This window comes from Vombatus ursinus, unplaced genomic scaffold, assembly GCF_900497805.2.
Source record: "Vombatus ursinus unplaced genomic scaffold, bare-nosed wombat genome assembly UNPS02014809.1, whole genome shotgun sequence".
Classification (NCBI taxonomy): Eukaryota; Metazoa; Chordata; class Mammalia; order Diprotodontia; family Vombatidae; genus Vombatus; species Vombatus ursinus.
The window spans coordinates 3216969-3243128 of record NW_020954587.1 but is presented as its reverse complement, the minus strand read 5'-3'; the positions used below and the strand labels follow the sequence as shown (position 1 = coordinate 3243128).

The window sequence follows — 26160 nt, the reverse complement described above, 5'->3', positions numbered from 1 at the left end:
GGTGAGGAGAGAGAACACTGTGGGCACGGGGGAGCAGTTAGTACAAAGGTACAGAGACAGGATGTGGAATATCCAGTGTAAGGAACAGCAAGTAGGCAAAGATGATTGGTCTGAGGAGGGTTGGACTGAAAGGGAATAATGTGTAAAAGTAGTTGAATGATAGGAACGGGTCGAGTTGTAAAGAGCTTTAAATGCCTTCCCCCTCAAAAAGAAAGGAGTTCATATTTGCTACTACAGGTAATAAGGAGCCATTAATAACTAATTAGTAACTACTAATTAGTAATCACTGATCATCAAATAATCACTTTGGCCGCAGGGTAGAGGATGGACTGGAGTGAGAAGATACTTGAGGGAGATCAATTAGGAAACTAATCCAAAAGTCCAGACAAGAGACACTAAGGACTGGAACTAGAGTGATGGCTTTATAACTAGAAAGAAAGAGACACATAGGAGAGATGTTGTAAATGAACAATAAGATTTGGCCACAGATTGGACAAGCATGGTGAGCGAAAGTGAGGGGTTGAGAATGCTCTGAGGTAATGAACCTGGGTGAATGGAAGGATAGTGAGGTCCTTGCCAGTACTAGGGAAATTCTGGATCTGGGAAGAGAGACATAATGAGTTCTGTTTTGGATGTTTTGCGTTTAAAATGCCTATAGGACATTGAGATGGAAATGTAGAGTAGGCAGAAATATTTCAGACTCAACAGGGAAACAACTGGGGGTGGGGAGAAGGGTCACGAGGGAAGATGAGAAAAAGCTAGGTTAAATAAAAATGAAAAAAAGAAATCTCATAGGCAATGGGTGGTGAGTGAATGGGAGCTCTGAAGAGAGACTGGATATAAAGATTCATGAGTCATCTGTACAGAGAGTATAACTGAACTCATGGGAACTTATGAGTTCACTGAGAAAGAATATAGAGGGAGAAGAAAAGAGGGCCTGGGGCAGAACCTTGGGGAACAACCATAGTTAGGGGGTGTGATTACATGATGAGCCAGCAAAGGAGACTAAGCCTGAAAAATAGGGGTCTGGCAGGTAAGAAGGGAACCAGGAGGGCAATAACACAAAAACTCTGAGAGGAGAGGGTGTGCAGTAGGAGGAAGCAGTCAGCAGTGTTAAATGCTGAAGAGAGGTGAAGAAGAATGAAAACTGAGGGAAAACGTGAGATATGGGAGTGAAAAGACTTTGGAGAAAGAAGTTTCAGTTGGATGACAAGATTGGAAGCCAGATTGCCTAGGGTTTGGAAGATGGTGAGAGGCAAGGAAGTGGAGGCACTGACTGTGAGCAGCTTTTTTCAAATTCATTTTATTAAGGTTTTAAAGTGCACTAAGCCTTTGGGGGCATGCTGTGTGTGTGTGTGTATACACATACATATATATACATACATGCATACATTTACACATGCACATATAAATATATACACATACCTACATATACACACATATATACACATACATCCATATACATACATACATACATACATACATACATACATACATACATACTCCTTGAAAGAACTGCCTAAATTCAGAGTAGGTGATAGCCTGGGAAAAATTGGAAGTCATATTGAGGACAAAGAATAGGTTTAGGAGGAATAAAGCATAGGGTGAGATGGAATGACATGGATTGTTGTTTGTCCTGTTTTCCAAGAGAATCAATGACGCCACAGTTGATGTCTTCACTTGTGACTGAATTGGATTTAAGTGAGGCAGAGTTGCACAAAGCTGTCAGTCTCATTCTCTCTTCCAGAGTCGTTGAAGTCCAGTGGCAAGACCTAAGTCAGGACGACTGGCAATGGCCTGGGATGCAGCAGATGACCTCGGTGTCTTCGATGTCTGACTAAGCTCTAAGCCCTCCACAGCATCTGCTTCAGCCGCCTTTGTGACCATTGGAACAAATCATTCTCATCCACCCATTCTGCCAGGGGAAGCCTTCGCATGCTTTGGATAGACATTTCCCTAACTCACCAATGGGTTTGAGGCCTGTCAGTTATCCTCAACCTGGTTTAGCTCACCTGCCAGGCCAGTTTACCAGGTGGTAGCCACCACAGTTTCTTGGAGCCACAGATGAGAGTTGGGTAATTGGGTGGACACCAAAAGTGAATGAGCAGCTCTGAAGAGGGCTCAGCAAGCCCTTCCACAAGAGGTGCTAGTCCTCCTGAAAAACCCTATATACCCCAATAACAGTTAAAACAATTTCAGAGTGCTTGTACACAGAAATGGGGAATGCTTGTAAGGTGATGGCTAGATCAAGAGTATAATCATTCTTATTTAGAACTGAGGTAGGGTAGAGGAATGGATATGTGGGTTGAAGAGACTGAGGAACTGGGAAGTTAGGCTATTCTAGGCAATATCAACACGTATGTTGAAGACGCCTTGGATGAGGGCAGGAGTTGAGATGGAGAGGAGGACTGTGAGCCAGGCAACTGAACTCTGAGAAAGAAAAGAGAATGTACTGAGGGCAAGAGACAACAGCCACCAGGAGCAGGTAAATTTGGATACAATGAACCACAAAGGAAGAGAGATGGCTAAATACGGTGGTATGGGAAGAGTCTAGAGGTAGCAACGTGGAGCTGGGAATATTCTGATTCTTCCACCGGGAACAGTGAGCCAAGAGATATGAGGGAAGGTGTGTGGGTGTGGAGGTGGGGCGGGGATATACATTTATGTGTAGCTATATAAATATATTCATGTATCCATTTATACATGTAAGGCACAAAAGATAACATGTAGGAAGACCTGAGTCCAAATCCTGCTTCAGACACTTGCTAGCTCTTTGTCCACGGGCAACACACTTAACCTCTGTCTGCTTCAGTTTCCTCATCTATAAAATGGGAATAATAATAGAACCCACTTCCCAGGGTCATTAATGAGGATAAAATGAGATATTTGTAAAACTCTTTGACAATCTTAAAATATTACATAAATACTATTATGGTTCTTGTTATTACCATTATTATCATCATCATCATGTATTTATATAAGATCCCAAAAATCCTGGATGCTTAAATAATACCTAAAATTATGTATACCATTTTAAACCCCACTTTTGAGTTAGCATAAATCACAGGACAGGAAACCCATTTTCATCAGACTATTTACGAGCTTATTAAAGACTCTTTAGCAAGTAATACTTCTCTAGGAGGTGGTTGTTTGTAAACACAGCACGTTCGTGAATCCTTAGGAGTGTTCGATAATGTGCCAGAAACAGTGTTTGTCAAAGAAGCAGAACCTGTGGTGATATAGGTGACTATGCAAATATAGTAACTGCTGGATTGTTTTTGTGCAACTTCTTGGCATTTCAGGGACTCCCTGGACAGAAGTTGTAGCTATTCTGATCCTCCCAAAGGCTTATCCCAAGTTTTCTGGTACCTGCTAGGGAAATGGGACAAAGTAAGCAGCTGTTATTTTAGTGGTATTTTAATGGAAGAAAGTACAAACCAAATAGTTTCATTGTTTCTCCTAAATCATTTAAAACATTTCAAATCCTTTAAGCTCCACTTAATCTTACCAAAAATTGCCACAGAAAGGAAAATTACTTCCTAGAATCAAGGCAGTGAATCAAATACCTAAACACTAAAAGCTCTTCAATTTTGTCACGTATAATGTACGCTATTATCCAAAGAATATATCATGTCTGGAGCCAGTTCAAATCAGCTTGAGGGAGCTGATCGCTAAATATTCAGTGTGAACATTTACATATTGGAAATTAATAAATGTTACAAATCAGATCTTGGTTTATTGTTTTAGTGGTTGTCTAGATTTAAGAAAGTAGATGACTTCCAGGAGCCAAGATGGCGGAATAAGCAGTAAGTCGCTCTCATTCTCCCTTATTGACCTCTAAAAACCCAGAAAATATTGCCCCAGGAAAAATCCTGGAACAGTGGAGCCAGCAGAAATATGGGGTGCAGCAGTCTTTTAGCCCAGGAGACTTGAGGGATTAATGGGAAAGGTCCCTCTGAGTCTGGTGGAAGAGTAGCAGTACAGGACAGGAGGCATCCCAGCAAGCCAGCAGCAAGCCCCACCTTGGCAAACCAGGGAAAGATTGTGAGGCCCATGGTGCTGGAGCAGCAAGCAACAACACCAGGATGCCCCCCACATGCCTTGGCACAGCCAGAGGAACTGGTAGACTCCAGCTCAGAGAATCACCATGTGCCCCAGTAGTCTGACATCCTCCAGCAGCTGAACCTCCCTGTGCTTCAGTGCAGCCCAGAGGAGCAGGTGTCCTCCAGGGGCCAGACTCCTCACCTCCCACCCTGAGAGCTGCAGTGTAGCCCTGGGGAAACACAGAATAATCCTACCTGTCCTCAGCATACACCAGCCACCACCACTAAAACCCCAACTCAGCACCAGGTAAGTGGCCAGACCCCTACAGCCTCCAGCTGCCAGCACCTGAGGCCCCAGCACACAAAGCCAGTGCCCAGGTCCTAGGATCCCAGCACAAGAAGCTTAGGTCAGTGCCCCCTGTGTTCCAGCAGGAGAGCTCAACTTTAAAAGTCAAGAAATAGGGAAACATCATGAGCAAAAAGCAGAAATGAACAATGATCATAGATTCTTTCTATGGGGAGAGAGAAGATCAAAATACAAATTTAGAAGACGACAACATTGTCAATATACCCACATCTGAAACCTCAAAGGGGACTATGAAGTGGTCTCAAGATCAAAAAGCCTTCTTGGAAGAGCTCAAGAAGGAGTTTAAAAGTCAGATAAGAAAGGTAGAAGAAAAATTGGGAAAATAAGTGAGAGCTATGCAAGAGTCAACAGCTTGGAAAAGGAAGGACAAAAATTGATCATAGAAAATAATTCCTTAAAAAAAAATTCCAAATGGAAAAAAGTACACTGAAGAAAACAACTCCTTAAAAACTAGAATTGGGGGGGCAGCTAGTGGTGCAGTGGATAGGCACTGGCCCTGGAGTCAGGAGGACCTGAGTTCAAATCCAGCCTCAGATGCATAACACTTACTAGTTGTGTGACCTTGGGCAAGTCACTTAATCCCATTGCCTAGCCAAAAAAAAAAAAAAAAAAAAGGAGAAAAACTAGAATTGGCCAAATGGAAAAGGAGGCACAAAAACTCATTGAAGAAAAGAACTCCTTACAAAGTAGAATTGGCTAAATAGAAAAGGAGGTACAAAAGCTAACTGAAGAAAGCAATTTTTAAAATTAGTTCAAATTAGAATCGGGCAAATGGAAGCCAATGACTCTATGAGACATCAAGAACCAGTCAAACAAAATTAAAAGAATGAAAAAAATAGAAGAAAACATAGAATACCTCATTGGACAAACAACTGACCTAGAAAACAGATCCACAAGAGCTAATTTAAGAATTGTGGGTCTACCTGAAAGCCATGATTAGAAAAAGAGCCTGGACAGCATCTTTCAAGAAATTATCATGGAAAATTGCCCTGAGGTCCTAAAAACAGAGGGTAAAAAAATTCATTGAAAAAATCAACAGAATACCTCCTGAAAGAGATCCCAAAATGAAAACACAGGAATATTGCGGTCAAATTCCAGAATTATGAAGTCAAGGAGAAAATACTGCAAGCAACCAGAAAGAAACAATTATAGACCAATTACCCTAATAAATATAGATGTAAAAAATTTAAATAAAATATTAGCAAAGAGTTTACAACAACTTATCTCAAGGATAATACATTATGACCAGGTGGGATTTATACCAGGAATACAGGGCTGGTTCAATATTGGGAAAACTATCAGCATAATTGACCATATCGACAACAAAACTAACAGAAATCATATGATGGTCTCAATAGACGCAGAAAAAGCTTTTGACAAAATACAACACCCATTCCTATTTAAAAAACACTAGACAGTATAGGAATAAATGGAATCTTCCTTAAAATGATAAGTAGCATCTATCAAAAACTATCAGAAAGCATTATATGTAATGGGGATATGCTAGAAGCATTTCCAATAAGATTGAGAATGAAACAGTGATATCCATTATCACCAATGTTATTCAACATTGTACTAGAAATGTTAGCTTTAGCAATAAGAGAAGAAAAAGAAATGAAGCAACAAAGCTATCACTCTTTGCAGTATGATGGTATACTTACAGAATCCTAGAGAATCAAGTGAAAAACTACTTGAAATAATAAACGACGTTAGCAAAGTTGCAGGATATATAATAAACCCAAATAAATCACTGGCATTCTATATATTATTTACAAAGCCCAATAGCAAGAGATAGAAAGAAAAATTCCATTTAAACTTACTGTAGACATTATGAAATATTTAGGAGTCTACCTCCCAAAAAAATCCCCAGGAACTATATGAACACAATTACAAAACACTTTTCACACAAATAAAGTCATCTAAATGATTGGAAAAAATCAGTTGCTCATAGGTAGGCCAAGCTAATATAATAAAAATGACAATTCTACCTAAATTAACTTACTTATTCAGTGCCATACCAATCAAACTACCAAAAAAATTGTTTACAGAGCCTGAAAAAATAATAATAAAATTCATCTGGAAGAACAAAAGGTCCAGAATATCAAGGGAATTAATAAAAAGAAATGCAAGGGAAGGTAGCCTAACTGTCCCAGATCTTAAATTGTACTATAAAGCAGCAATCATCAAACTACTTGGTACTGGCTAAGAAATAGAGTGGTGGATTAGTGGAATAGGATAGGTACACAAGACACAGTAGTCAATGACTACAGTAATCTACTGTTTGATAATCAATACCGTTTGATAAACTCAAAGACCCCAGCTTCTGGGATAAGAACTCACTATTTGGCAAAAACTGCTGGGAAAACTGGAAAATGGTATGGCAGAAACTAGGCATAGACCAACATCTTACACCATACCAATATGAAGTCAAAATAGGTATACAACGTTGATATAAAGCCTAATACTATAAGCAAACTAGGAGAGCAAGGAATAGTTTATCTGTCAGATTTATGGAGAATAGAAGAATTTATGACCAAATGAGATAGAGAACATTATGAAATGTAAAATGGGTAATTTTGATTATATTAAATTGAAAAGTTTTTGCACAAAGCCAATGCAACCAAGATTAGAAGGAAAGCAGAAAACTGGGAAACAATTTTTATAACCAGTATCTCTGATAAAGGCCTCATTTCTAAAATATATAGAGAACTGAGTCAAATTTATAAGAACAGAAGTCATTCCTCAACTGATGAATAGTCAAAGCATACGAACAGGCAGTTTTCAGATGAAGAAATTAAAGCTATCTATAGTCATATGAAAAAATGCTCTAAATCACTATTGATTAGAGAAATGCAAATCAAAACAACTTTGAGGTACCACATCACACCTATCAGATTGGCTAACATGACAAAATAGGAAAATGGTAAATATTGGAGAATATGTAGGAAAATTGGAATACGAATGCATTGTTGGTAGAGTTGTGAACTGATCTAACCATTCTGGAGAGCAATTTGGAATTATGCCCAAAAGGCTATAAAACTGCATATCCTTTGATCCAGCAGTACCACTTCTAGGGCTGTATCCCAAGGAGATAATAAAAATGGAAAAGGACCCACATGCACAAAAATGTTTACAGCAGCTCTTTGTGTGATGGCAAAGAATTGGAAATTGAGGGGATGCTCATCAATTGTGGAATGGCTGAACCAGTTGTGGTATATGAATGTAATGGAATACTATTGTTCCATAAGAAATGATGAGCAGGTGGACTTCAGAAAAACCTGGAAAGACTTAACATGAACTGATGCTGAGTGAAGTGAGTAGAACAAGGAGAATATTGTACACAATAACAGCAACATTGCTCGATGACTAACTGTGATAGGCTTAGCTCTTCTAAGCAATTCAAGGATATAAGACAACTCCAAAAGACTTACGATGTAAAATGCTATCCACATCCAGAAAAAGAACTGTGGAGTCTAAATGCAGATTGAAGCATAGTTTGCTCTCTCTCTTTTTTTTGTTTCTCCTTTCTCATGGTTCCTTCCATTGGTTCTAATTCTTCCTTACATGACTGATGTGAAAATATGTTTAATATAGGGGCAGCTAGGTGGTGCAATGGATGGAGTACCAGCCCTGGAGTCAGGAGCATCTGAGTTCAAATCTGGCCTCAGACACTTGACACTTACTGCGTGACCCTGGGCAAGTCACTTAACCCCATTGGCTAGCCAATAAAAAAAGAAAAGAAAACATGTTTAATATGAATGTATATATAGAGTCTATATCAGACTGCATGCCATCTTGAAGAAGGGGGAAGGGGAGAAAGGAGGAGAAAATTTAGAATTCAAAATCTTATGCAAGTAAATGTTGAAAATTATAAGTAAATTATTTTTTAAAAAGCAATACAATGCCAACAATGCAGATTAAACTGAAAAGTGTGTCATGCCTACAATTGAGTTTTTTTCCACCCAGAGAGCCAATTGTTAACATTTACCATCACATCTGTCCCATTCTTGCTCTTAGTCTAAATTTGTTTTTCAAGATGGCATCTTTGAACTATAAAAATAAAATAAAATAAAAAGTATCAAAGTTCTTTTGGTCTTCCAACTACTCATATCATAAGAGGTTTAAAAGTGATTTAGTTCAATCCTCTCGTATTACGAGTGAGGAAACTTAGACCAAGAGAGGTTAAGCGATTTAGCCAAGGATAGAGTCAAGATTTGAACTCAGGTCCCTGAAACTCCACATTCAGGAGTCGTATTTAAGTGCTCCAAGGTCAATGATCTTTCAGTATCTCCATTTTGCCTCTGTTGAGCTGCCCAGAAGAAAACATTCTAAGCCTAAGCTGTGGACCATGAAGATGCTGTAGTGTAAATAGTGGACCAGGAGGCCACAGAACCAATCTGCCTGAGAGGCACAGAAAAGTTTGGATGAGATAAAGGAATAGAAAGATAGTTCATGGCATATAAAATACTTACAAAGCTCACTAAGTGCCCCCCAAACAACAACCTTCTTATAACAAAGAACAAATGTTTGATCTGTCAGATAGTTTGTTTTCCTAAATCACATCACACTGTCTCTGACAGCAAAATCAATTTGACCTTCTCAAAAGCTTGTTGAACTATTTCCTGTTAGTCATCAAGAAAATATGGAGTTTGTATATCTTATTCTAGCAAAAAAAAATAGTCTTAATAGAATGACCGCTTTATGGTAGGTGAATAGGTTTCTAAGCGTGAATATTTACTAGAACAAGAAGATTTCACATCATAGCGTATTTATCCCTGAAAAAGCTCATATTTTTAAAGATCCATGAGTTCTGGGGAAAAAAAACAACAAACCATAAAATTCTGCCTTAAACAAAAGATAATTGTTTTTGATGTTCAGGGACCTATTAAAAAGTCTATTGTTTCATAATGTATTGAAATACCCACAATTTTAGGGAAACAAGTCAATCAGCTATGTCAGCATCACAAGATCTTAGTGTTGGAAGAGACCTTAGAAGCCATCTATTCTAGCACAAACCTGAAAAAGTATTCCTTCTGCTACATACCTGGGGGCAGCAAGGTGGCCCACTGGATAGAGTGCCAGGCCTGAAGTCAGGAAGACCCATCTTTCTGAGTTCAAATCTGGTCTCCAACACTTACTAAGTGTGTGACCCTTGGCATATCACTTAACTCAGTTTGCCTCAGTTTCCTCAACTGTAAAATAAGATGGAGAAGGAAATGAGAAAACCACTCCAGTATCTGGCAAGAAAACCCCAAATGGGGTCATGAAGAGTCAGGAATGACTGAACAGCAACTACATACCCAACAGGTGCTCATTCAGTCTTTGCTTTAAGAGCTCAAATCACAGAGAAACTACCTGAGGCAACTATTTTTGGATAGTTCTAATTCTCTGACAGATTTTCCCAACAACAACCCAAATTTACCTATTTAAAAATTTTATCTTTTGCTACTAGTTTTGCCTTCTGGGGCCAAAAATGAATTTCCCTACCATATAACAACCTTGCATGTGCTTGAAATCAGGAGTCACTACCTCCCTAAGTCTTCCTCAAATTAAACATCCTCAGTTCCCCCAACTCATCCTTATTTATAGTGTAAACTAGAGACCCTTTACCATCCTCATCGCTTTCTTCTGGATGCTCTCAAGCTTATCAATTAGTCAACAAGCATTTATTAAGCATATACTATCTGCCAGACACTGTACTAACTGTAGGAGAAGCAAAGACAGAAGGGAAACAGTACTTGCCCTCAAAGGGCTTATATTCTGATGAGATTCACACACATACACACACACACACACACACATATATTCACACACCTGTGTATGTGTATAATATGGTATCATGAGGATAGGCTTCCATGTGTAGACAGATTCTAGAGTTGGGGTTGACCATATTTGTCGGTATTTCACCCCTCAGCCTGCCATTTGTCTGATTCTCTTATTTAATCTTATCGTCCTGGACTTTGGTCATAGCTCTGCTCCTTGCTGTTCACCTTGGGCAAAGCACTTGACTTTTTTTGGATCTCAGTTTTCTCTTGTATAAAGTGGGCATAATAAAACTTGTATTTCACAACATTTTTGGAAGGTGAAGTTCTTTGTAAATCATTAAGCCTTATATAAATATGCAATCACTAAGTGTTGCTATAAAGCAAAGCTGGCCATGTACTCTTTATTTACTCCTTCCCCCAATGGGAAAAAAAGGAAGAGCTAATTCTTCCCAGACCATACATTTCTTCTCCCATGGGTGGTCCAAGAGTTTAACCCACATTTTGGTGTTTGGTCTACCCTGCTCTTTTCCTATCAGAGGCTAGAGTCTTGCCTGGGCCTCTTATAGTCAGTCTGATGAGATACACCTAATTAGAACAATGAATTCATTTTCCAGACTAGGGGTAAAATGATTCTACTTCCATATAGAGCACTTTCTCTACTATTTTTTAAATTGTATTTTTATTTTTAATTCCAAATTCTTTCCCTCCCTGCACCATTATACATATAAAATCATGCAAAACATATTTCTGCATTAGCCATCTTCTTTACTCTATGGAGGAGTTTAAAAAACATAGGTTAGTCATAAAACATGATATATAATTCTTGAGACCATAATCAAAGACTAATCTAGGATAGAGCTGAGTCTCCTGACCTATTTTTTTAGTTGCGTATATTTCTACCTAGTCACTTACGTTCTCCATTTACTCCCTTTGGTTAGCACTGGCTAAGTATATAGACATGCAGTATACATTATTCATTCATTTGCAAATGAATGAATGAAAAAGCATTTTAAAAGCACTTTGCTAAGTGCTAGGGATACCCAGGCAAAAGAAAGTATCATCTTTTCCCTTGAGGAACTTACATTCAAGTGGGGGAATATAATATACAAAGGAAAGGGGTGGCCAAGGAATGGTACTTTTGCTCAGAGAATCACAGGAATGTTGGATGAGGTCATAGGACAGTAGACTGGCATTCTGTCTGGTAACATTAGAAAAGCTGATTTGATGATGGTTTATGGTTGAAGAAAAGGCTAGAGGGCAGAGTAAGGAACGGGTATGAGCATTATGCAGGAAGTTATCAAGGTCTTGGCAAGGATGAGTAGAGAACAAAAGTAAAAAAGTAAAGAAAAAGCATGGTGTCTAGGGCTTTCCAAAAATAGTGGTCAGGCGAGAGGGAATCTTCAAGTGGAATGGTGAGGCTCCAGAGAGTGGAAGTTTCTTAGGAGTATTGAGATGGTTGTAGATGCTATGGAGCTAGCTGGAGAGTAGTGACTGAATATCATGGATTTTATATAAAGAAAAGTGCTTTCAAGACACACACAAATTATAAATTATGACACTTAAATGGACATAGAAATAGGGAAAAAAACGTTCTGCCTTTGTAGGCAGAGATAAAACAAAGGGAAAGGAAGATTTGTAGCACATTCACCAGTTCCAACATTCTTTGAGAGAGAAGTAGTTCAGCCAAAGTCCTCTGCAGGATTCCTTTTAATGAGTGGAGCAGCAGGAAAGGGAGACTCCAGCTGCTTCAACAGTCACTCAGTCCGGATTCAAAGGGTCTGCTATTGTGCTGCTGCCTGAATGACCACCATTCTCCACACCCATCACAGACTCTCCCCAACTGACCCGTTTCAAAAATCCAATGTGGATTCCTCTTTGAAGCAGACAGACTTCTGTTGGAGTTATTCAAAAGCTCCCTCTGCCATGTAAATACCATCTCACTGCTTAAAAATCACAACGGCCAAGGCAGCTAGGTGGCCCAATGGATAGAGCTGGACCTGGAATCAGAAGGACCTGAGTTCAAATCTAGACTCAGACACTTACTGGCTCTGTATGACCCTGACCAAGTTATTTAATCTCTCCTAGCCTCAGTTTCCCCATCTGTAAAACAGGGAAAACAACATCACCTACTTCACAAGATTGTTGTGAGGATGAGATAAATATTTGTAAAGCACTTCGCAAACCTTAAAGTGCGGTATAAATGCTGGTTGTTTTTAGTGTAGTTGCAATGCCTTGCAGGGCTAGAAATGGATACTGTCCCTTGTGAAAAATGACTTTACTAACCACCTTGATTTGCTTGAGCTTCCTTACTATCCAGAGGAGGTTGGACTGACCTGGGAACCAGTATCAGCCAATCAGGAGGTAGACTGAGCATCCCTTGAGTTTGACATACCAGAGATCCTTTGCAATGTTCACTTGCTAAACCTGGGAATCCCTCTGCTGTGCTGGTGACCACAGAACTGACTTAAGCTAGTTTATACCAGCTCAAAGGGACAGAATTAGCATAAGCATCCTAGTTCCTTGACCTTGGGGATTTTCAGCTTGACCCTCTTCCTTGTTCCTTGCAGGCCTCTCATGGTTTCTGTGAAATGGCCCCTTCATGGGAAATGGAAACTGAACCCAGGGGACTGTGGCAGTACCCATCTGCGCAGGGAAATTCAAATCCACAATGACAGTACCTGATTGGGCTGCGAGGGACATGGCCATTCCCACCCAGCTTTGAGGTTTCTCTTTGTCTTTATAATCTGTGCAGCCTCACCCCAAAGCAAGCTCAGTTCCAACTGCAACTCTATAGGCATGGCTGCCACTTTAAGTGAAAATAAACATTCATACAACCTAATTCTCTTTGTCTTTCTTAGACCAAACTCTGGAGGTTGACACTCTCCAGATGACAAGTGGATGATTCCCAGCAAGAGTTTCATCACTTTTACCCAACCTGTGGTAGGGCAGTCAGAATGAACACTTTATTAGAAATAATTATTATTTCTTCTTTTCTCCTTCTCTTCGTCCTCCTCTTGCCCCTGTTCTTCCTCCTCTTTTTCCTCCTCTTTTTCCTCCTCCTGCTCTTCCTCTTCCTCCTCCTCCTCCTCCTCCTCATTATTATTTTAGGCAGTGGGCAACTGGGATGGCTGGAGCCAAGAACACAAATCTTTCCCTTCTTAATAAACACCAAAGAACAGGAAAGAGAGAGAAGGAGGAACAGAAAAGAGCAGGGACCCCACATAGTTATGACAGTATAAAGTCACAGGAGAAGCTGTGACTGAGTGTATGAAGCCCCACCAGCCCTGAGTTAGTGGCACCAGGCCCAGCATCACCACAGCCAGTACAGCCAAGAGCTCCTTTTCCTATGGCATGTAGTTGCACCAATAAAGGCACTAGGATATCACTGAATCTGCAGGCAGAAGATCTAGCCTTGAATCCAGAATCTAATGTTTCCTAGCTACAACACTTTGCACAAGTCACTTCTTTCTGAAATTAAATTTCTTTAACTAGAAAGTAGAGTCAGACTTGATGATCTCCAAACTCCCTTCCTTAACTCTCTAAATCCTAAGAACTTCTATGGGGTGAGTTTACAGGAAATAATTAACTAATTTATTAAATAATTAACAAGGTTCCCCCACTGCATCCTGGACCATCTCCAGTTGTCTGGCCACTGGACCCAGATGGTCCCAGAGGAGAAAGTGAAGCTGGTAACTTTACACATCCCTCCCTCACTTAAATCCAATTCATTTGCATGTCATGGCATCCCCTCCCTGATGTCATGGTCCTCTTTGAGAACAAAGGACAAACAGCAGCAACAACCTATGGACTTCTAGGGGGTGAGTTTGCAGGAAATAATTACCTTACAGTTTGAAGCCAGCAGGTTCGGAAAGGGGCTAGTAGGATAACACCTATGGATACTGGAAAATTTTACCTTTATTATAGAACAAAAGGTCACTGCAGATTGAGGTATACCAATAATAATACCTCAGATTTCATATGCTCTAAGATTTAAAAAGCATTTTTCTTCTTAACAATACTGCCAGACAGGTGATTTAAGTATCATTATGCCAATTTTGCAGAGGAGAAGCAAATTCAAGGAATTTAAGGAAAGGGGCGTTAAAGCCTAAATCTCTTAATTCTAAATTCAGACCATCCTCTATACTATGCTGCACCTTGCTAAAATAGGAGCTGAAGTGAAACATTGTTTTTAGAGCTTCAAAGACCCAATGAGCCTCAGGCAACAAGGACAAGCCTTGCCTTGGGGCAAAGTGGGGGGGAGTGAATAGAAGGAATAAATAATTTAGCATAAGCAACTCATTTTGTTTTAAGCATCTATTTTGTGATTAAGTAGTTATTATGTAATAATTAGATAAGCACTTGAGTGGTATCATTTGGCAGTAAAGTATATCCCCCCAATCTGGTAAACAAGTATTAACAATGCCTACTTTACTTTATGATGGGTCCCCCAAATTTAGTAAACAACTGACAAACACTTGCTAATGACATCAGGAAAAGAAAGTTATGCTCTGTAGTTTCCTTTCATCATAAATTGGTAATCAATCACCAATCAGAACTTGGAGGTAACTTGTAAATGCCTTTGTCAGAACCATAAAAAACACATCAGAGACCCCAGACTGCTTCTGGCTGGCTGCTCCTATATTCCCCCAACTCAGGGATTTGAGCATCCCATGTTCTCTTGAGAGCAGTGCATCTGCTCTCATTAATCCGCATTTAATGGAGACTCATCAGAATAGCACTTTGGAGGGAGGCACTTAATCTTTGATTAGGTCTTGTTGACCCACATGTATAAAAATATTTTAGCATCTCTTTTTGTGGTGGCAAAGAATTGGAAATTGAGGGGATGACCTTCAACTGGGGAATGGCTGAACAAATTGTGGTATATGAATGTGATGGAATACCATTGTTCTATAAGAAAAGATGAGCAGTCAGATTTCAGAAAAACCTGGAAAGACTTACAGGAACTGATGCTGAATGAAGTGAACAGAACCAGGAGAACACTGTTCACAGTAACAGCAACATAGTACAATGATCAACTATGAATGACTTAGCTCTTCTCAGCAATACAATCATCTAAGACAATTTCGAAACACTCATGATGCTATCCACACCCAGAGAAATAACTATGGAGTCTGAATGAAGATCGAAGCATACTATTCTCTTTTTTTTCTTTCTCATGGTTTTTCCCTTTTGTTCTTATTCTTCTTTCACAACATAACTAATGTGGAAATATGTTTAATATGATTGTACATGTATAGCCTGTATCAGATTGCTTGCCAACTTGGGGAGGGGGGAGGAAGAAAAAAATTTGGAACCCAAAATCTTATAAAAGTGAATGTTGAAAACTAAAACTAATTAAATAAATATTTTTTTAAACAGAAAAGAAAAAGAACCTTGTTGTGAGCACTGGTTCAAGACCTACTGGGACTTTTAGGAATCAAGTGGATAGTCTGTTCCTAGAGAGGCAGATGATTGTATTATTTAAAAAATAACTGCACACAAATAAAAAAATAATTGCACACTGTTAATTAATAATGAGTGATTGTATGCATTGCTGAGTATAGGTTTGATTTAGCATTTCCACTGCACTAGTCAGCAAACTTCAGAGCTAAGGGAATCAAAGAGTAGAGGCCTCTGAACATTGCCCTAGTTGACAATGAAAGAGCATAGTAGGTCTCCAACTGATTAATGATGTGAATGAAGACCTAAATATTATTTTTATTAAATTTTCAGATGACACAAAGCAGGATACTAGGAATTGCTAACACATTTAATGACAGTCAGAATCTAAAAAGACCTTAAACAGAACAAGAGACCAAATATAAATATATGAAAAATTGAAAAGGACAAATGTAAAGACATACAGTTGGGTTCACAAATTTAACTTCTCAAATATGACAGTCTGTATGAAAAGATCTAAGGGATTCAGTGGATTGTAAGCTCCGTAAGAGTCTCCAGTGTAATCTAAGAGCCAATGTGATGTGTAAGCCAAAAATGCTAATGCAATCATGGCCTTAATTAAAGAAGCATGGGATCCAGGAAGGCAGAGGTGATAGGCTTTCTGTAAACTACACTAGTCAGACCACAGTTGAAGAATTATGTTTGGTTCTGAGCACCAGAGTTTAGAAAGAGCCTTGATAAACTAGAAAGCATTTAGAGGAGCAAAACCATAGTGGTGGAGCACCTTGAATTCATGTCCTATGAAAACTGGTTGAAGGAAATGGTGATGGGTTTAACTGAAAGAAGATATTCAGGAAGGGCATGATATCTATCTTCTAGTATTTGAAAGACTGTCAGGCATTAGAGAGGTTAGATTTTTCTATTTGGCCCCATAGGGCAGAATTTAAGACAATGGATAAAAATTACAAGAAGGCAAATTAGGCTATATGTAAAGAAAAACTTCTAAAAAATTCATTCTCCAAAAGTAGCAAGGGCTGCCTCTGGAAGTCATGTGCCTTGCCCTCTACCAACTACCCGTGTTCAAACAAAGGTTAGATGACCACATACCAAGTATGTAAAAAAGAACTCTTGCTTAGGTATAGGTTAGACTATGTGGCAACAAGGTCCCTTCCAACTCTGAAATTCTGGGATTCTGTGGCAGAGCATTGGGGATGCCCATATTTAGTAGATGGGAGAAGGGATAAGAATGCAGGATGAAGATTAAGGAACGTATTTTCATTGAGGTAGGAAGAAAATCAGAAGAAACAAAAAGTTCTCATTGATGACAAAGGAGAAAAGAATGTCAAGAACAGATCATTAACGGTGTCAAAAACCCCCTAAAAGATGAAGAATTAGAACTGAGAAGATTCCAGAATCACACAATCACTGAATTTGAGATCGGGAAGGAACTTCAGCATCCAGCCAGTCCAGCCGATAAACGAAAGAAATCCCTACTAATATACTTAACTAGCGGTCATTCAGCTATGCTTGAAGACCTGCAGGGAAGGACAATCCACTGCCTTTCAAGGCAGCCCATCCTACCATTGGACAGCTCAAATTATTAGGAAGCTTTTCCTGACTTCATATTACAATTTGCTTTTTTGGATCTTCTCCTATTTGTTCCTGGTTCTGCCCTCTGGGGCTAAATAGAATGATTCTGAGTTGTCCTCCATGTGACAATCCTTTGAATAGCCAGACACCTATCACATGCCCCCAAGGCTTCTCTTCTCCAGCCTAATCTGGTCCAGTTACTTCAACCAATACTCATGTGATATGGATTCAAGGCCCTTTACCACTCTGGTTACCCACCTCTGGCCACTATTCATCAATGTCCTTCTTAAACCATGAACACAATGTTCCAGATAAGGTCCAATGATGGTAAAATACTTCCCTATTCCTAGAAGCTATGTCCCTCTTAATGCAACTCAAGATTGTACTACCTTCATCATTGTTTTCCTTTTTTTTTTTTTTGCAACATGACAAATCAGAAAATGTTTTGCATAACTTCATATGTATGATGAGGGGCAGCTAGGCAGGGCAGTGGATAGAGCACTGGGCTTGGAATCAGGAAGATTTATCTTCCTGAGTTCAAATACAGCTTCAGACATTTACTAGCCGTGTGACCTTGAGCAAGTCACTTAACCCTGTTTGCCCCAGATTCTCATTAGTAAAATGAGTTAGAGAAGGAAATGGCAAACTACTCCAGTATCATTACCAAAAAAAAAACCCAAAATGGGGTCACAAAGAGTCAGACATGATGGAAACAACTCAACAACAATATATATAATGAGTATCATATTTCTTACCTTCTCAATGGGGGGGAGGGGGGAGGGAGAAAATTTGGGACTGAAAATAAAAATTTTTAAAAAATTAAAAAATATATTATCTTCTTTGGTTGTTACAGCACAATGCTGACTCATATCCAGCTTAAAATCTTTTAAAACCCAGGGTCTTTTTCAGAAAAACTGTCTTTTATCCATGTCTCTCCCATCTTCTACTGGAGAAGTTGATTTTTTTATACCTAAGGGCAAGACTTTATCTTTATACCTGTAGGATTTCATCTTATTAAATCTAGCCTATTGGTAGGCTCCAGTCTATCAAGAGTCTTTTGGATTCTGGCTCTGTTGTCCAGTATGTTAGTTATCCCTCTCAGCTTTGCGGTATGGATGAGTATCTATGCTCTTTTCTAAGTCAATGGTAAAAATACATAACTAAGAAATACACTGGTAAAAAAACAGCACTGTGCCTAACACAGATCCCCAAGTTACTCCACTAGGGACTTTCTGCCACATTGACATCAAACCATTAACTCTTTGAGTCTGGACATCTAATTGGTGCTGACACTATCTGGTTGTATTATGACCTAATTCATCTCCCTCCATCTTCTCCACAAGAACAGTATTGAATATGGCAATCAGGAGGTAACATGATTCAGTAGTAATTTCAGAGAAAATGGTTTCAATAGAATTATGTGATTTAAAACCAGATTGAGGGCTGCTGAGAAATGAATGTGCAGTAGGGAATATGGAATAGGGAGTGTAGACTACTCTACTTTGGAGTTTAACCATGAAGAAGAGGGAAATAAATGGTTTGAGATGTGGGAGAGGGGAGATGAAGGAGCTAATGTTGATACCTTTGCTTTTCTCAGTGATGTAGAAGGTGAGGTCATTAGCTGAAGGGGATGAGATGATTGTGGAGTTGGATGCTTACAGAGAAAGGATATATAACTTCCCATCACCTGCTATCACAAAGAAATTGGGAATAAATGGGAAATCAATCATTTTACTCCTAAGAATTGTATGTAATCTTCATCATATAGGTTGCATTCCTCCTATAGAGAATGCTAGTGAAATAGAAGAACTATAAGTAAGGAAAAATGATAAGGAACCATAATAGATTAAGCTTTTAAAGACTGAGAGAAAAATCTATCCTATACAATATTGCATTTATTATTCTTTCTCTACAAATTGCTCTTTCTTAAAAGAAATGGTTTTACATTTATCTCAGGAGTTTATTAATAGGTTAACATCTTTCTTCCAAAAAACATTAAACATATTTTGCAGGATATCAGGAAATTCAGCTACTTTTTTGTGATTAGATTTAAAAACTGAAAAGATTGTTTCTGTTCTCTCCAAACACATTGACTACATTCACCATCATCTGTATTCTAGTCAAAGAGAAACTCAGCCACAACCTCTATCAGAGCTTTTGTTATTTCAGTGCTGATTGAATGTCTTGGAAAAATCCAGATCTTTTAGCTGTGGAATTAGCATTAGTAAAGAAAATTCAAGTGTATGTTCATAGGTTAGGAGCCAAGTTTTTCACAGCACATGAAAATAACCTTATGATAAGTTTGTAGCATTTTTTCTCCAAAGATGATTAATAGCAGCTTTTGATTGTGATTTTGTCTTGAACAGAATCAGTATTCTTTCAGGTGGGTACGAAGAGGCAATCAAGTATACAGAATCCATTTTAGTCCACAATGCTTTGTGAGGGCATTGTCAGTTTCTGCCTGTTTCCTGGATTCAGATCTTAAACCTGTAATTCCTTTTTCCTTGACATGAAATTAGCCAAATGGATTCACCAATGATTTCTTGAACAAGGTGGATATTTTCACATTCCAGCTCCTAATTCCCTCCCTGTTGAAACTAAGAAATATTCCTTCTAAGGATGAAGTCAGTATCCTGTTAAAACTAAAATATTCATTTAGTTGCTACTATTCACCTTGGTGTGAATTACTTTTTAAGGTTGTTTTCTAAGGAGGACTGGGTAGATATGTGGCACAACACAGGTAAAGAGTAATAACAGAGAAGGGTTAGGGATTTAGGGGATAGCACATATTGCTGAGGGGGACAGCCCATGAGTGGGTACTAAAAGGTGGGAGGGGGCCATTGTTTCTTGGAAGAAGAAAATAGCTGGGCACATAAAAGAAATTTCATCTTCTACAAAATTTTGTTAAGGGCTTACTGTATAAGCCCTTACTATGGAGGGCAGAGGGGAATTAGCATTTATATAGTGCTTACTGTGTGTAAGGCACTGTACTAAACACTTGATAAATATCCCATTTGATCTTTACAACAACACTGCAAGGTAGGGGTTATTATTGTTCCCATTTTACAGTTGAGAAAACCGAGGAAAAAAGAGGTTAAGTGACTTGCCCAGGGTCACACTGCTAATAAATGTGAGGCCAAGTTTGAACTCAAGTCTTCCTGACTCCAGACTAATCACTCTATCCACTATATCACCAGATACCATTTGTCTATGGTAAAGCTTCAAATCATCAGAATTCAGTTACCTGAGATCTCAGTTAATTGTTATTGTTCAGTCATATCTGATTCTTCATGACTCTATTTGGGGTTCTCTTGGCAAAGAGGCTGGAGTGGTTTGCTGTTTCCATCTCCAGCTCATTTTACAGGTGACGAAACTGAAGCAAATAGACTTAAGTGACTTGCCCAGGGTGCCACACCTATCTGAAGCCAGACTTAAACTCAAGAAGATGAATCTTCCTGACTCCAGGCCCAATGCATGATGGCACCACCTAGCTGCCCTTCTCAGTAATTAAGAAGTCTGAAATGATGACTCCCAAGCATTCTAGTCATCCTAACTAACTAAGGTTCCAGGTAATTGAATTCTAATGAATAATTAAAGATTTTGAGTAAATCAATCAAATAAATAAAAAGATTAAATTAGGGGTTTTTTCAGTTGTTGCTTTTTTTTGTTTTGTTTTTACTTTTGCTTTTACATTTTTTTTGTGCCACAGACCCTTTATGGCAGTCTGGTGAAGCCTACGGTTCCCTTCTAAGAACAATGCTTTTAAATACACAAAATAAAATACACAAGATTATAAAGGAAACCAAGTATATTGAAATACAGTTGCCAAAGATTTTTTTAAAACAAGTTCATGGCCCCCAGGTTAACAACCCTTGGATTAAATAATTCTTCAGATGCTCTTCTTCCTGAGGCAAGGGCAGCTAAACACACATTATACAAACACACATTTGCCCAAGGTCACACAGGTGGTAAGTCCCAGAGCTAGGACTATCTCAAGTCCAGTTTTCCATCCACTGTACCATGCTAACTGCCTCTCATAAAGTTACTTCTCCCAGAAGGTTAAATAAGGAAATGTCAAAATTGCTTTCAAATCTTTCCTGATTAACACTGCACACCCATTAATGCCAATAACTCCATAGACTTATAGGCTCTTGGAGTTAGAAGGTACATTAGAGATCACCCTGGACAATAACCTACAATCTACTCGAATTATCTTCTAGAAACTCGATCTAGAAAACTACAGGAATGTGAAGAGAAATGTTAATCCAGAAAAATCAACCAAAGAAGATTACCTTATTCTCTTATCTTCAACCTTCTTCAAGTATTCATCTCTCTTTAAGACTCCCAGGATCATTTCCTTCTCATGCTCCAATAAAAATGATAGATTGATAATCTCTGTGTTCTTAGACATGGTATTTCTGCAGTAACCCCTGAAGCAAGTGGCTGGATAGGCTCAAGATGAAATGACTTCTGTAACTCTGAAGGACTTTTTTAAAAAATCACATTGATGAAGAGAATCTACTGAGTCAACTAGCATCGCATGGTATTCTTCATGAAGTCTGTGCAGACATTCCCAAGGGTGATTACATGTTTTCTCAGGAGACGAAGGGGAGAAAAAGGACCTCCATGAAGATTACTTGCTGAGAAACTCATTTTTTTCTTAATTGGAGATCCACAAAGTCTTTGCCACACTTCTTAGCTAAATTCCAACATTGAGGTCCAACTTAAATCTCTGAGCACAGATACACAGAATTTGAGTGGTTGTGTCCAAATCCTAGAAGAACTGAAAAGGGAGTGGGGAAGAGAAAGAAAATGGCGGAAATGACTTAAACATTTATTTAGGGCACCATATAAAAACATCCAGTTTTTGTTTAAAATGTTTGCATCACTATTAAGGAAACTGGTCTATAGTTTTCTTTCTGCTTTTGATCTCTATGGTTTAGTTATCAAAACCGTATTAGTGTCATAAAACACCTAATTTTTGAAACAGTGGTGTGTCTGGATCAGGAACAAGATCTTTGAATCTGTCGGTCAAAAGGGTTTAGAGCTCTAGAAAAAGGTTGAGAATAGAGATATAGCTTTGGAAATCACGTAATGGAAAGACAACACTCACACAGGTAGGGACAACACACAGGATTGTGTTTGTTAGATCTCAACTCTGAAGAAATATTACATTCACAAATAATCTGATTTTTCATGGAGTATTCTTATAGCAAAGGGATAAAATAAAAATTTATATAGTTAATCTGTGCAAATATCTCTGTTTGAACAAGGATATTTTGTTTAGCATAAGAAAGGATTATGATTTTAAGAGGATAAAATAAGGAGGACCACAGACTATAAATTGAATATACTCCCAGAAGGTGAAGACAAGATCAAGAAAACATCAGCCTCTTAAATTGATGCTAACAATCAATATAGAATAGGTAATGAGGGAGATGTTAAGAGAGACATAAAAGAGAGAGGGGCTACACAGACAGACAGGATCCAGATCTAGCCACAAGAAAATGCCAGCAGCAGAGTGATGAAGGATTGCCCCAGGATGGGGGTTCCCTGTAGTCAAAGCAGACAACTCAAGAGTCTGATAGTTCCAAGTTTTATTTTACTGAGTGGAGTTTTACTCTACTTTACTAAGCAGAGGGTCAAGTAAGCCCAGTTTCCTTCTATCTGCTCCCTGTGTTCAGTGATCCCTAGGCAAAAAACAGTCCTCATGGAAGTTCTGGGGCGGGGGGCAACTTGTTGGGAAGTAGTGATGATCTGAGAAGTCTCAAGTTCATTAGGTTGTTCCTTTAATTCTCCTTATATCTTCCTTTCCCTGAAGTATCCACATCTGGGTTTTAAGGTCAATCTATTTGGGGGTGGGGGATTGGGGGCAGCTAGGTGGCACAGTGGATAGAGTGCCAGGCCTGGAATCAGGAAGACTCCTATTCCTGAGTTCAAATCTGGCCTTGACACTTACTAGCTGAGTAACCCTGGGCAAGTCACTTAATCCTGTTGGCCTCAGTTTTCCCGCCTGTAAAATGAGCTGGAGGAGGAAATGGCAAACCACTCCAGTATCTTTGTTAAGAAAACCCCAAACAGGGTCACGAAGAATCAGACACAACTGAAATGACTGAACAACAACAACTTTGGGGGGTGTTAATTCAAGCTCTGTTTGGTCTGTATCACTGCATCTACAACGACCCTCCCTGTCACCCCTGGATGGTCAAGATAGTGACCACTGGTGTCATCTTCGTAGCATAACAGTTCTCATTCCCTCGTCCTTTCATCAAAATAGAAGGATCCTTCTTATAAAGAACAGAAACGATATCCAAAGGTATTCTATGGGCCTGTACTGCAGCCTACTTTGGGGGGCCTGAGCTGTTGTTGTTGTGTACTCTGCCCATAACTACTCTAGTAGGGCCTGTGACACTATCTACTTTGCTGGAGGCTATTGCCCCTAGTACTACTATTACTGTTACTGGTGCTGCTGCCCTTGTTACAGTACAACAACTGGCAGTCTAGCAAACAAAAACACAGGTAATTAAAATTATATGATCTACAAAACAAAACAAAACAAAACAAAACTATAATGATGATAGTGTCAGCTCACTTCATTTAACCACAGTCTGACAAAGATTTATTAGGCATCTGCTAAATGTAATGCACTATGTTAGACTCTGGGGATAGGAAAAAAAAAAAGATAAAAAAATACAATCACTGCTCTTAAAGTATTTACCGTCTAATATGGGACAGACTGGTGCACAAATCATTGAAATACAAATTAAAATATTCTAAGTGAATGTCTACTCTGTAAAATACTAAGCATCACAGGAGAAGTGTAAAATATGGTCACTGGCCTGAAGAATCTTATCATTTAGTTGAGAAGACAAGTATCACTGAGAATTATGAAGCCAAATTTACTCCATGTGTTACAATCTCTAATTAATTTTGTCCATCACTCATATTGAGTTATTTTGAGTACATATATCTGAAGGATTTTTTTTAATACCTCTCTTCTTGGGACCAGTTTTGACATCTGCTGGTCCTAGAAAAAAAGTTATTAGTTGGCTCTATGACTTCTATCAATGAAAACCAACTAATTAATTCATCTTTAAAAGGAATCAGTCAAAAAATGGCAATTTCCTTTCCAGTGTTTTATGTATGCTACAAAAGACTTTGAATTAATAAAATTAAAAATTCCAAATTTTTTAGCAATAACATTCTTTTCTTTAAAAAAATTACTTATGCCTTTTGCTATTCATTACATTTATTTCCAATTTTTTCACTTCACCTCCTCAACCCAGAAAGTCCTTCATAGTAGCAAAGATTTAAAAACAAAAAAGAAGTCCAGGAAAAAAAAATCTGACATTATATACTATATTCCACACCCTTCATTCCCCACCTCAGCAATGAAAGGAAAAAGATACATTTTCTCATCTCTTCTATGAGGCCAAGCATGGTAATTATAATTATAGTATTCAGTATTCTTTTTTTGTTCTTGACCTTTACATTGTTGTAATCTTCATATATAATTGTTTTCCTGGTTCCTCTTTCTTCACTCTGCATCATTTTTCATATTCATCATTTCTTACAGCACACTACTTAATATTCTATTACATTTATGTGTCTCAATTTGTTTAGTCATTTCCTAATTGATGGGTACCTAATTTCCAGTTTTTGCTAACTCAGCAAGTTCTGCTATTAACATTTTGGTATATAATGAGAACTTTCTTTCTGTCTTTTACCTCACTGGAGTGTATGTTTAGCAGTAAGAGCTCTAGGTCAAGAAATACAGACATATTAATCACTTTCTTAGCAAAACTCAAAATTTCTTCCCAGAAAGGTTGAAGCAGTTCACAGCTGCAGAAACAGTAATATTAATTAGTATGCTTGCCTACTTTCCTATCCATTTCTATATATTGCTAGGATTTTGTTTAAAAATTTGCATCAATATTCAGGAGTGATATTGGTATATGCGCTTTCATTACTTTATCTCTCCCTGGTTTAATTATTAAGTTCTTATTTATTTAACAAATATAATTTGGTGGAGTGTTTTCCTTGTTATTTTATTTTTAATTTGTTTAGGAGGAATGGTAATTCTGTACTTCTAGATCTGTAAACCATTATAATTCTTGAAAAACAAATTTATTGCTTTTAGAATTTTTCTTTCATTTATTCAGTATTCAATATATCTTTATTAAATCTCCATTTAGAGCTATATTTTCCATTGTGTCACTTGTCTTAATTACTACTTTTGTCAAGCTATAATTTGTAAATCTCTATGCCAATTCTCTAAGACTAAGTTACAAAAGAGGTTCCAATTTGCACTGGTAAAGGGAGTTTATTGGGAGGTCCAGTGAAATCACAGGTCCAGCCTCTACCACCACTCCACCCTCACCTTGAACTATTAAAAACGTGTTTAATATTTTTGCTATTTTAAATGTATTTACAATTTCTCTGTGCTATAGCACATAGCCTATTTTCATACATATTCCATGTAGAGCTAAAATATGCATATTTTAAATGTTCCCATTCAGAAGATGGTATAAGTCTTTTGGATCTCACTGCCCTACTCTTTGTTCAGCTTTATATTTCCCTTTTCATCTTTCTCTTAGATTTGTTCAAATCTGATAAAGGAATATTAATATCTCTTATAATTATTGCATTATCATTAACATTATTTCAATTCAGTTCATTTTTACTTTATGGAGTCAACTGATATGAATATTAATATCTCCTATAATTATTGCATTATCATTAACATTATTTCAATTCAGTTCATTTTTACTTTATGGAGTCAACTGATATGTTATTTTGTGCACACACATTTAAAATAGATATTTTTTCATTGTCTGTGGCATCTTTAAGCATAATGGAGTTTACTTGTCTTGATACTGTTAATATTTATTTTTCCTTTGTCTGATGGCATGACTGGAACTCTACTTTTGATGAATCACCTGATGCATATTAAATTTTGTTCCCTCTCTCATTTCATTCCATATGTGTCTTTATA

At 38.1% G+C, this 26160-nt stretch overlaps 1 protein-coding gene across 1 annotated transcript in view; it reads right to left on the bottom strand.

The window, feature by feature from the left end:
- The window catches only part of SYTL5 (synaptotagmin like 5), a 153164-nt gene that overhangs the window by 112908 nt on the left and 14096 nt on the right, over positions 1-26160 (bottom strand). Inside the window, exon 2 of the mRNA XM_027875540.1 lies at positions 21458-21948. Coding sequence (XP_027731341.1) covers positions 21458-21576 — 119 coding nt within the window. The 5' untranslated portion in view covers positions 21577-21948. The remainder of the gene's footprint in view (positions 1-21457; positions 21949-26160) is intronic.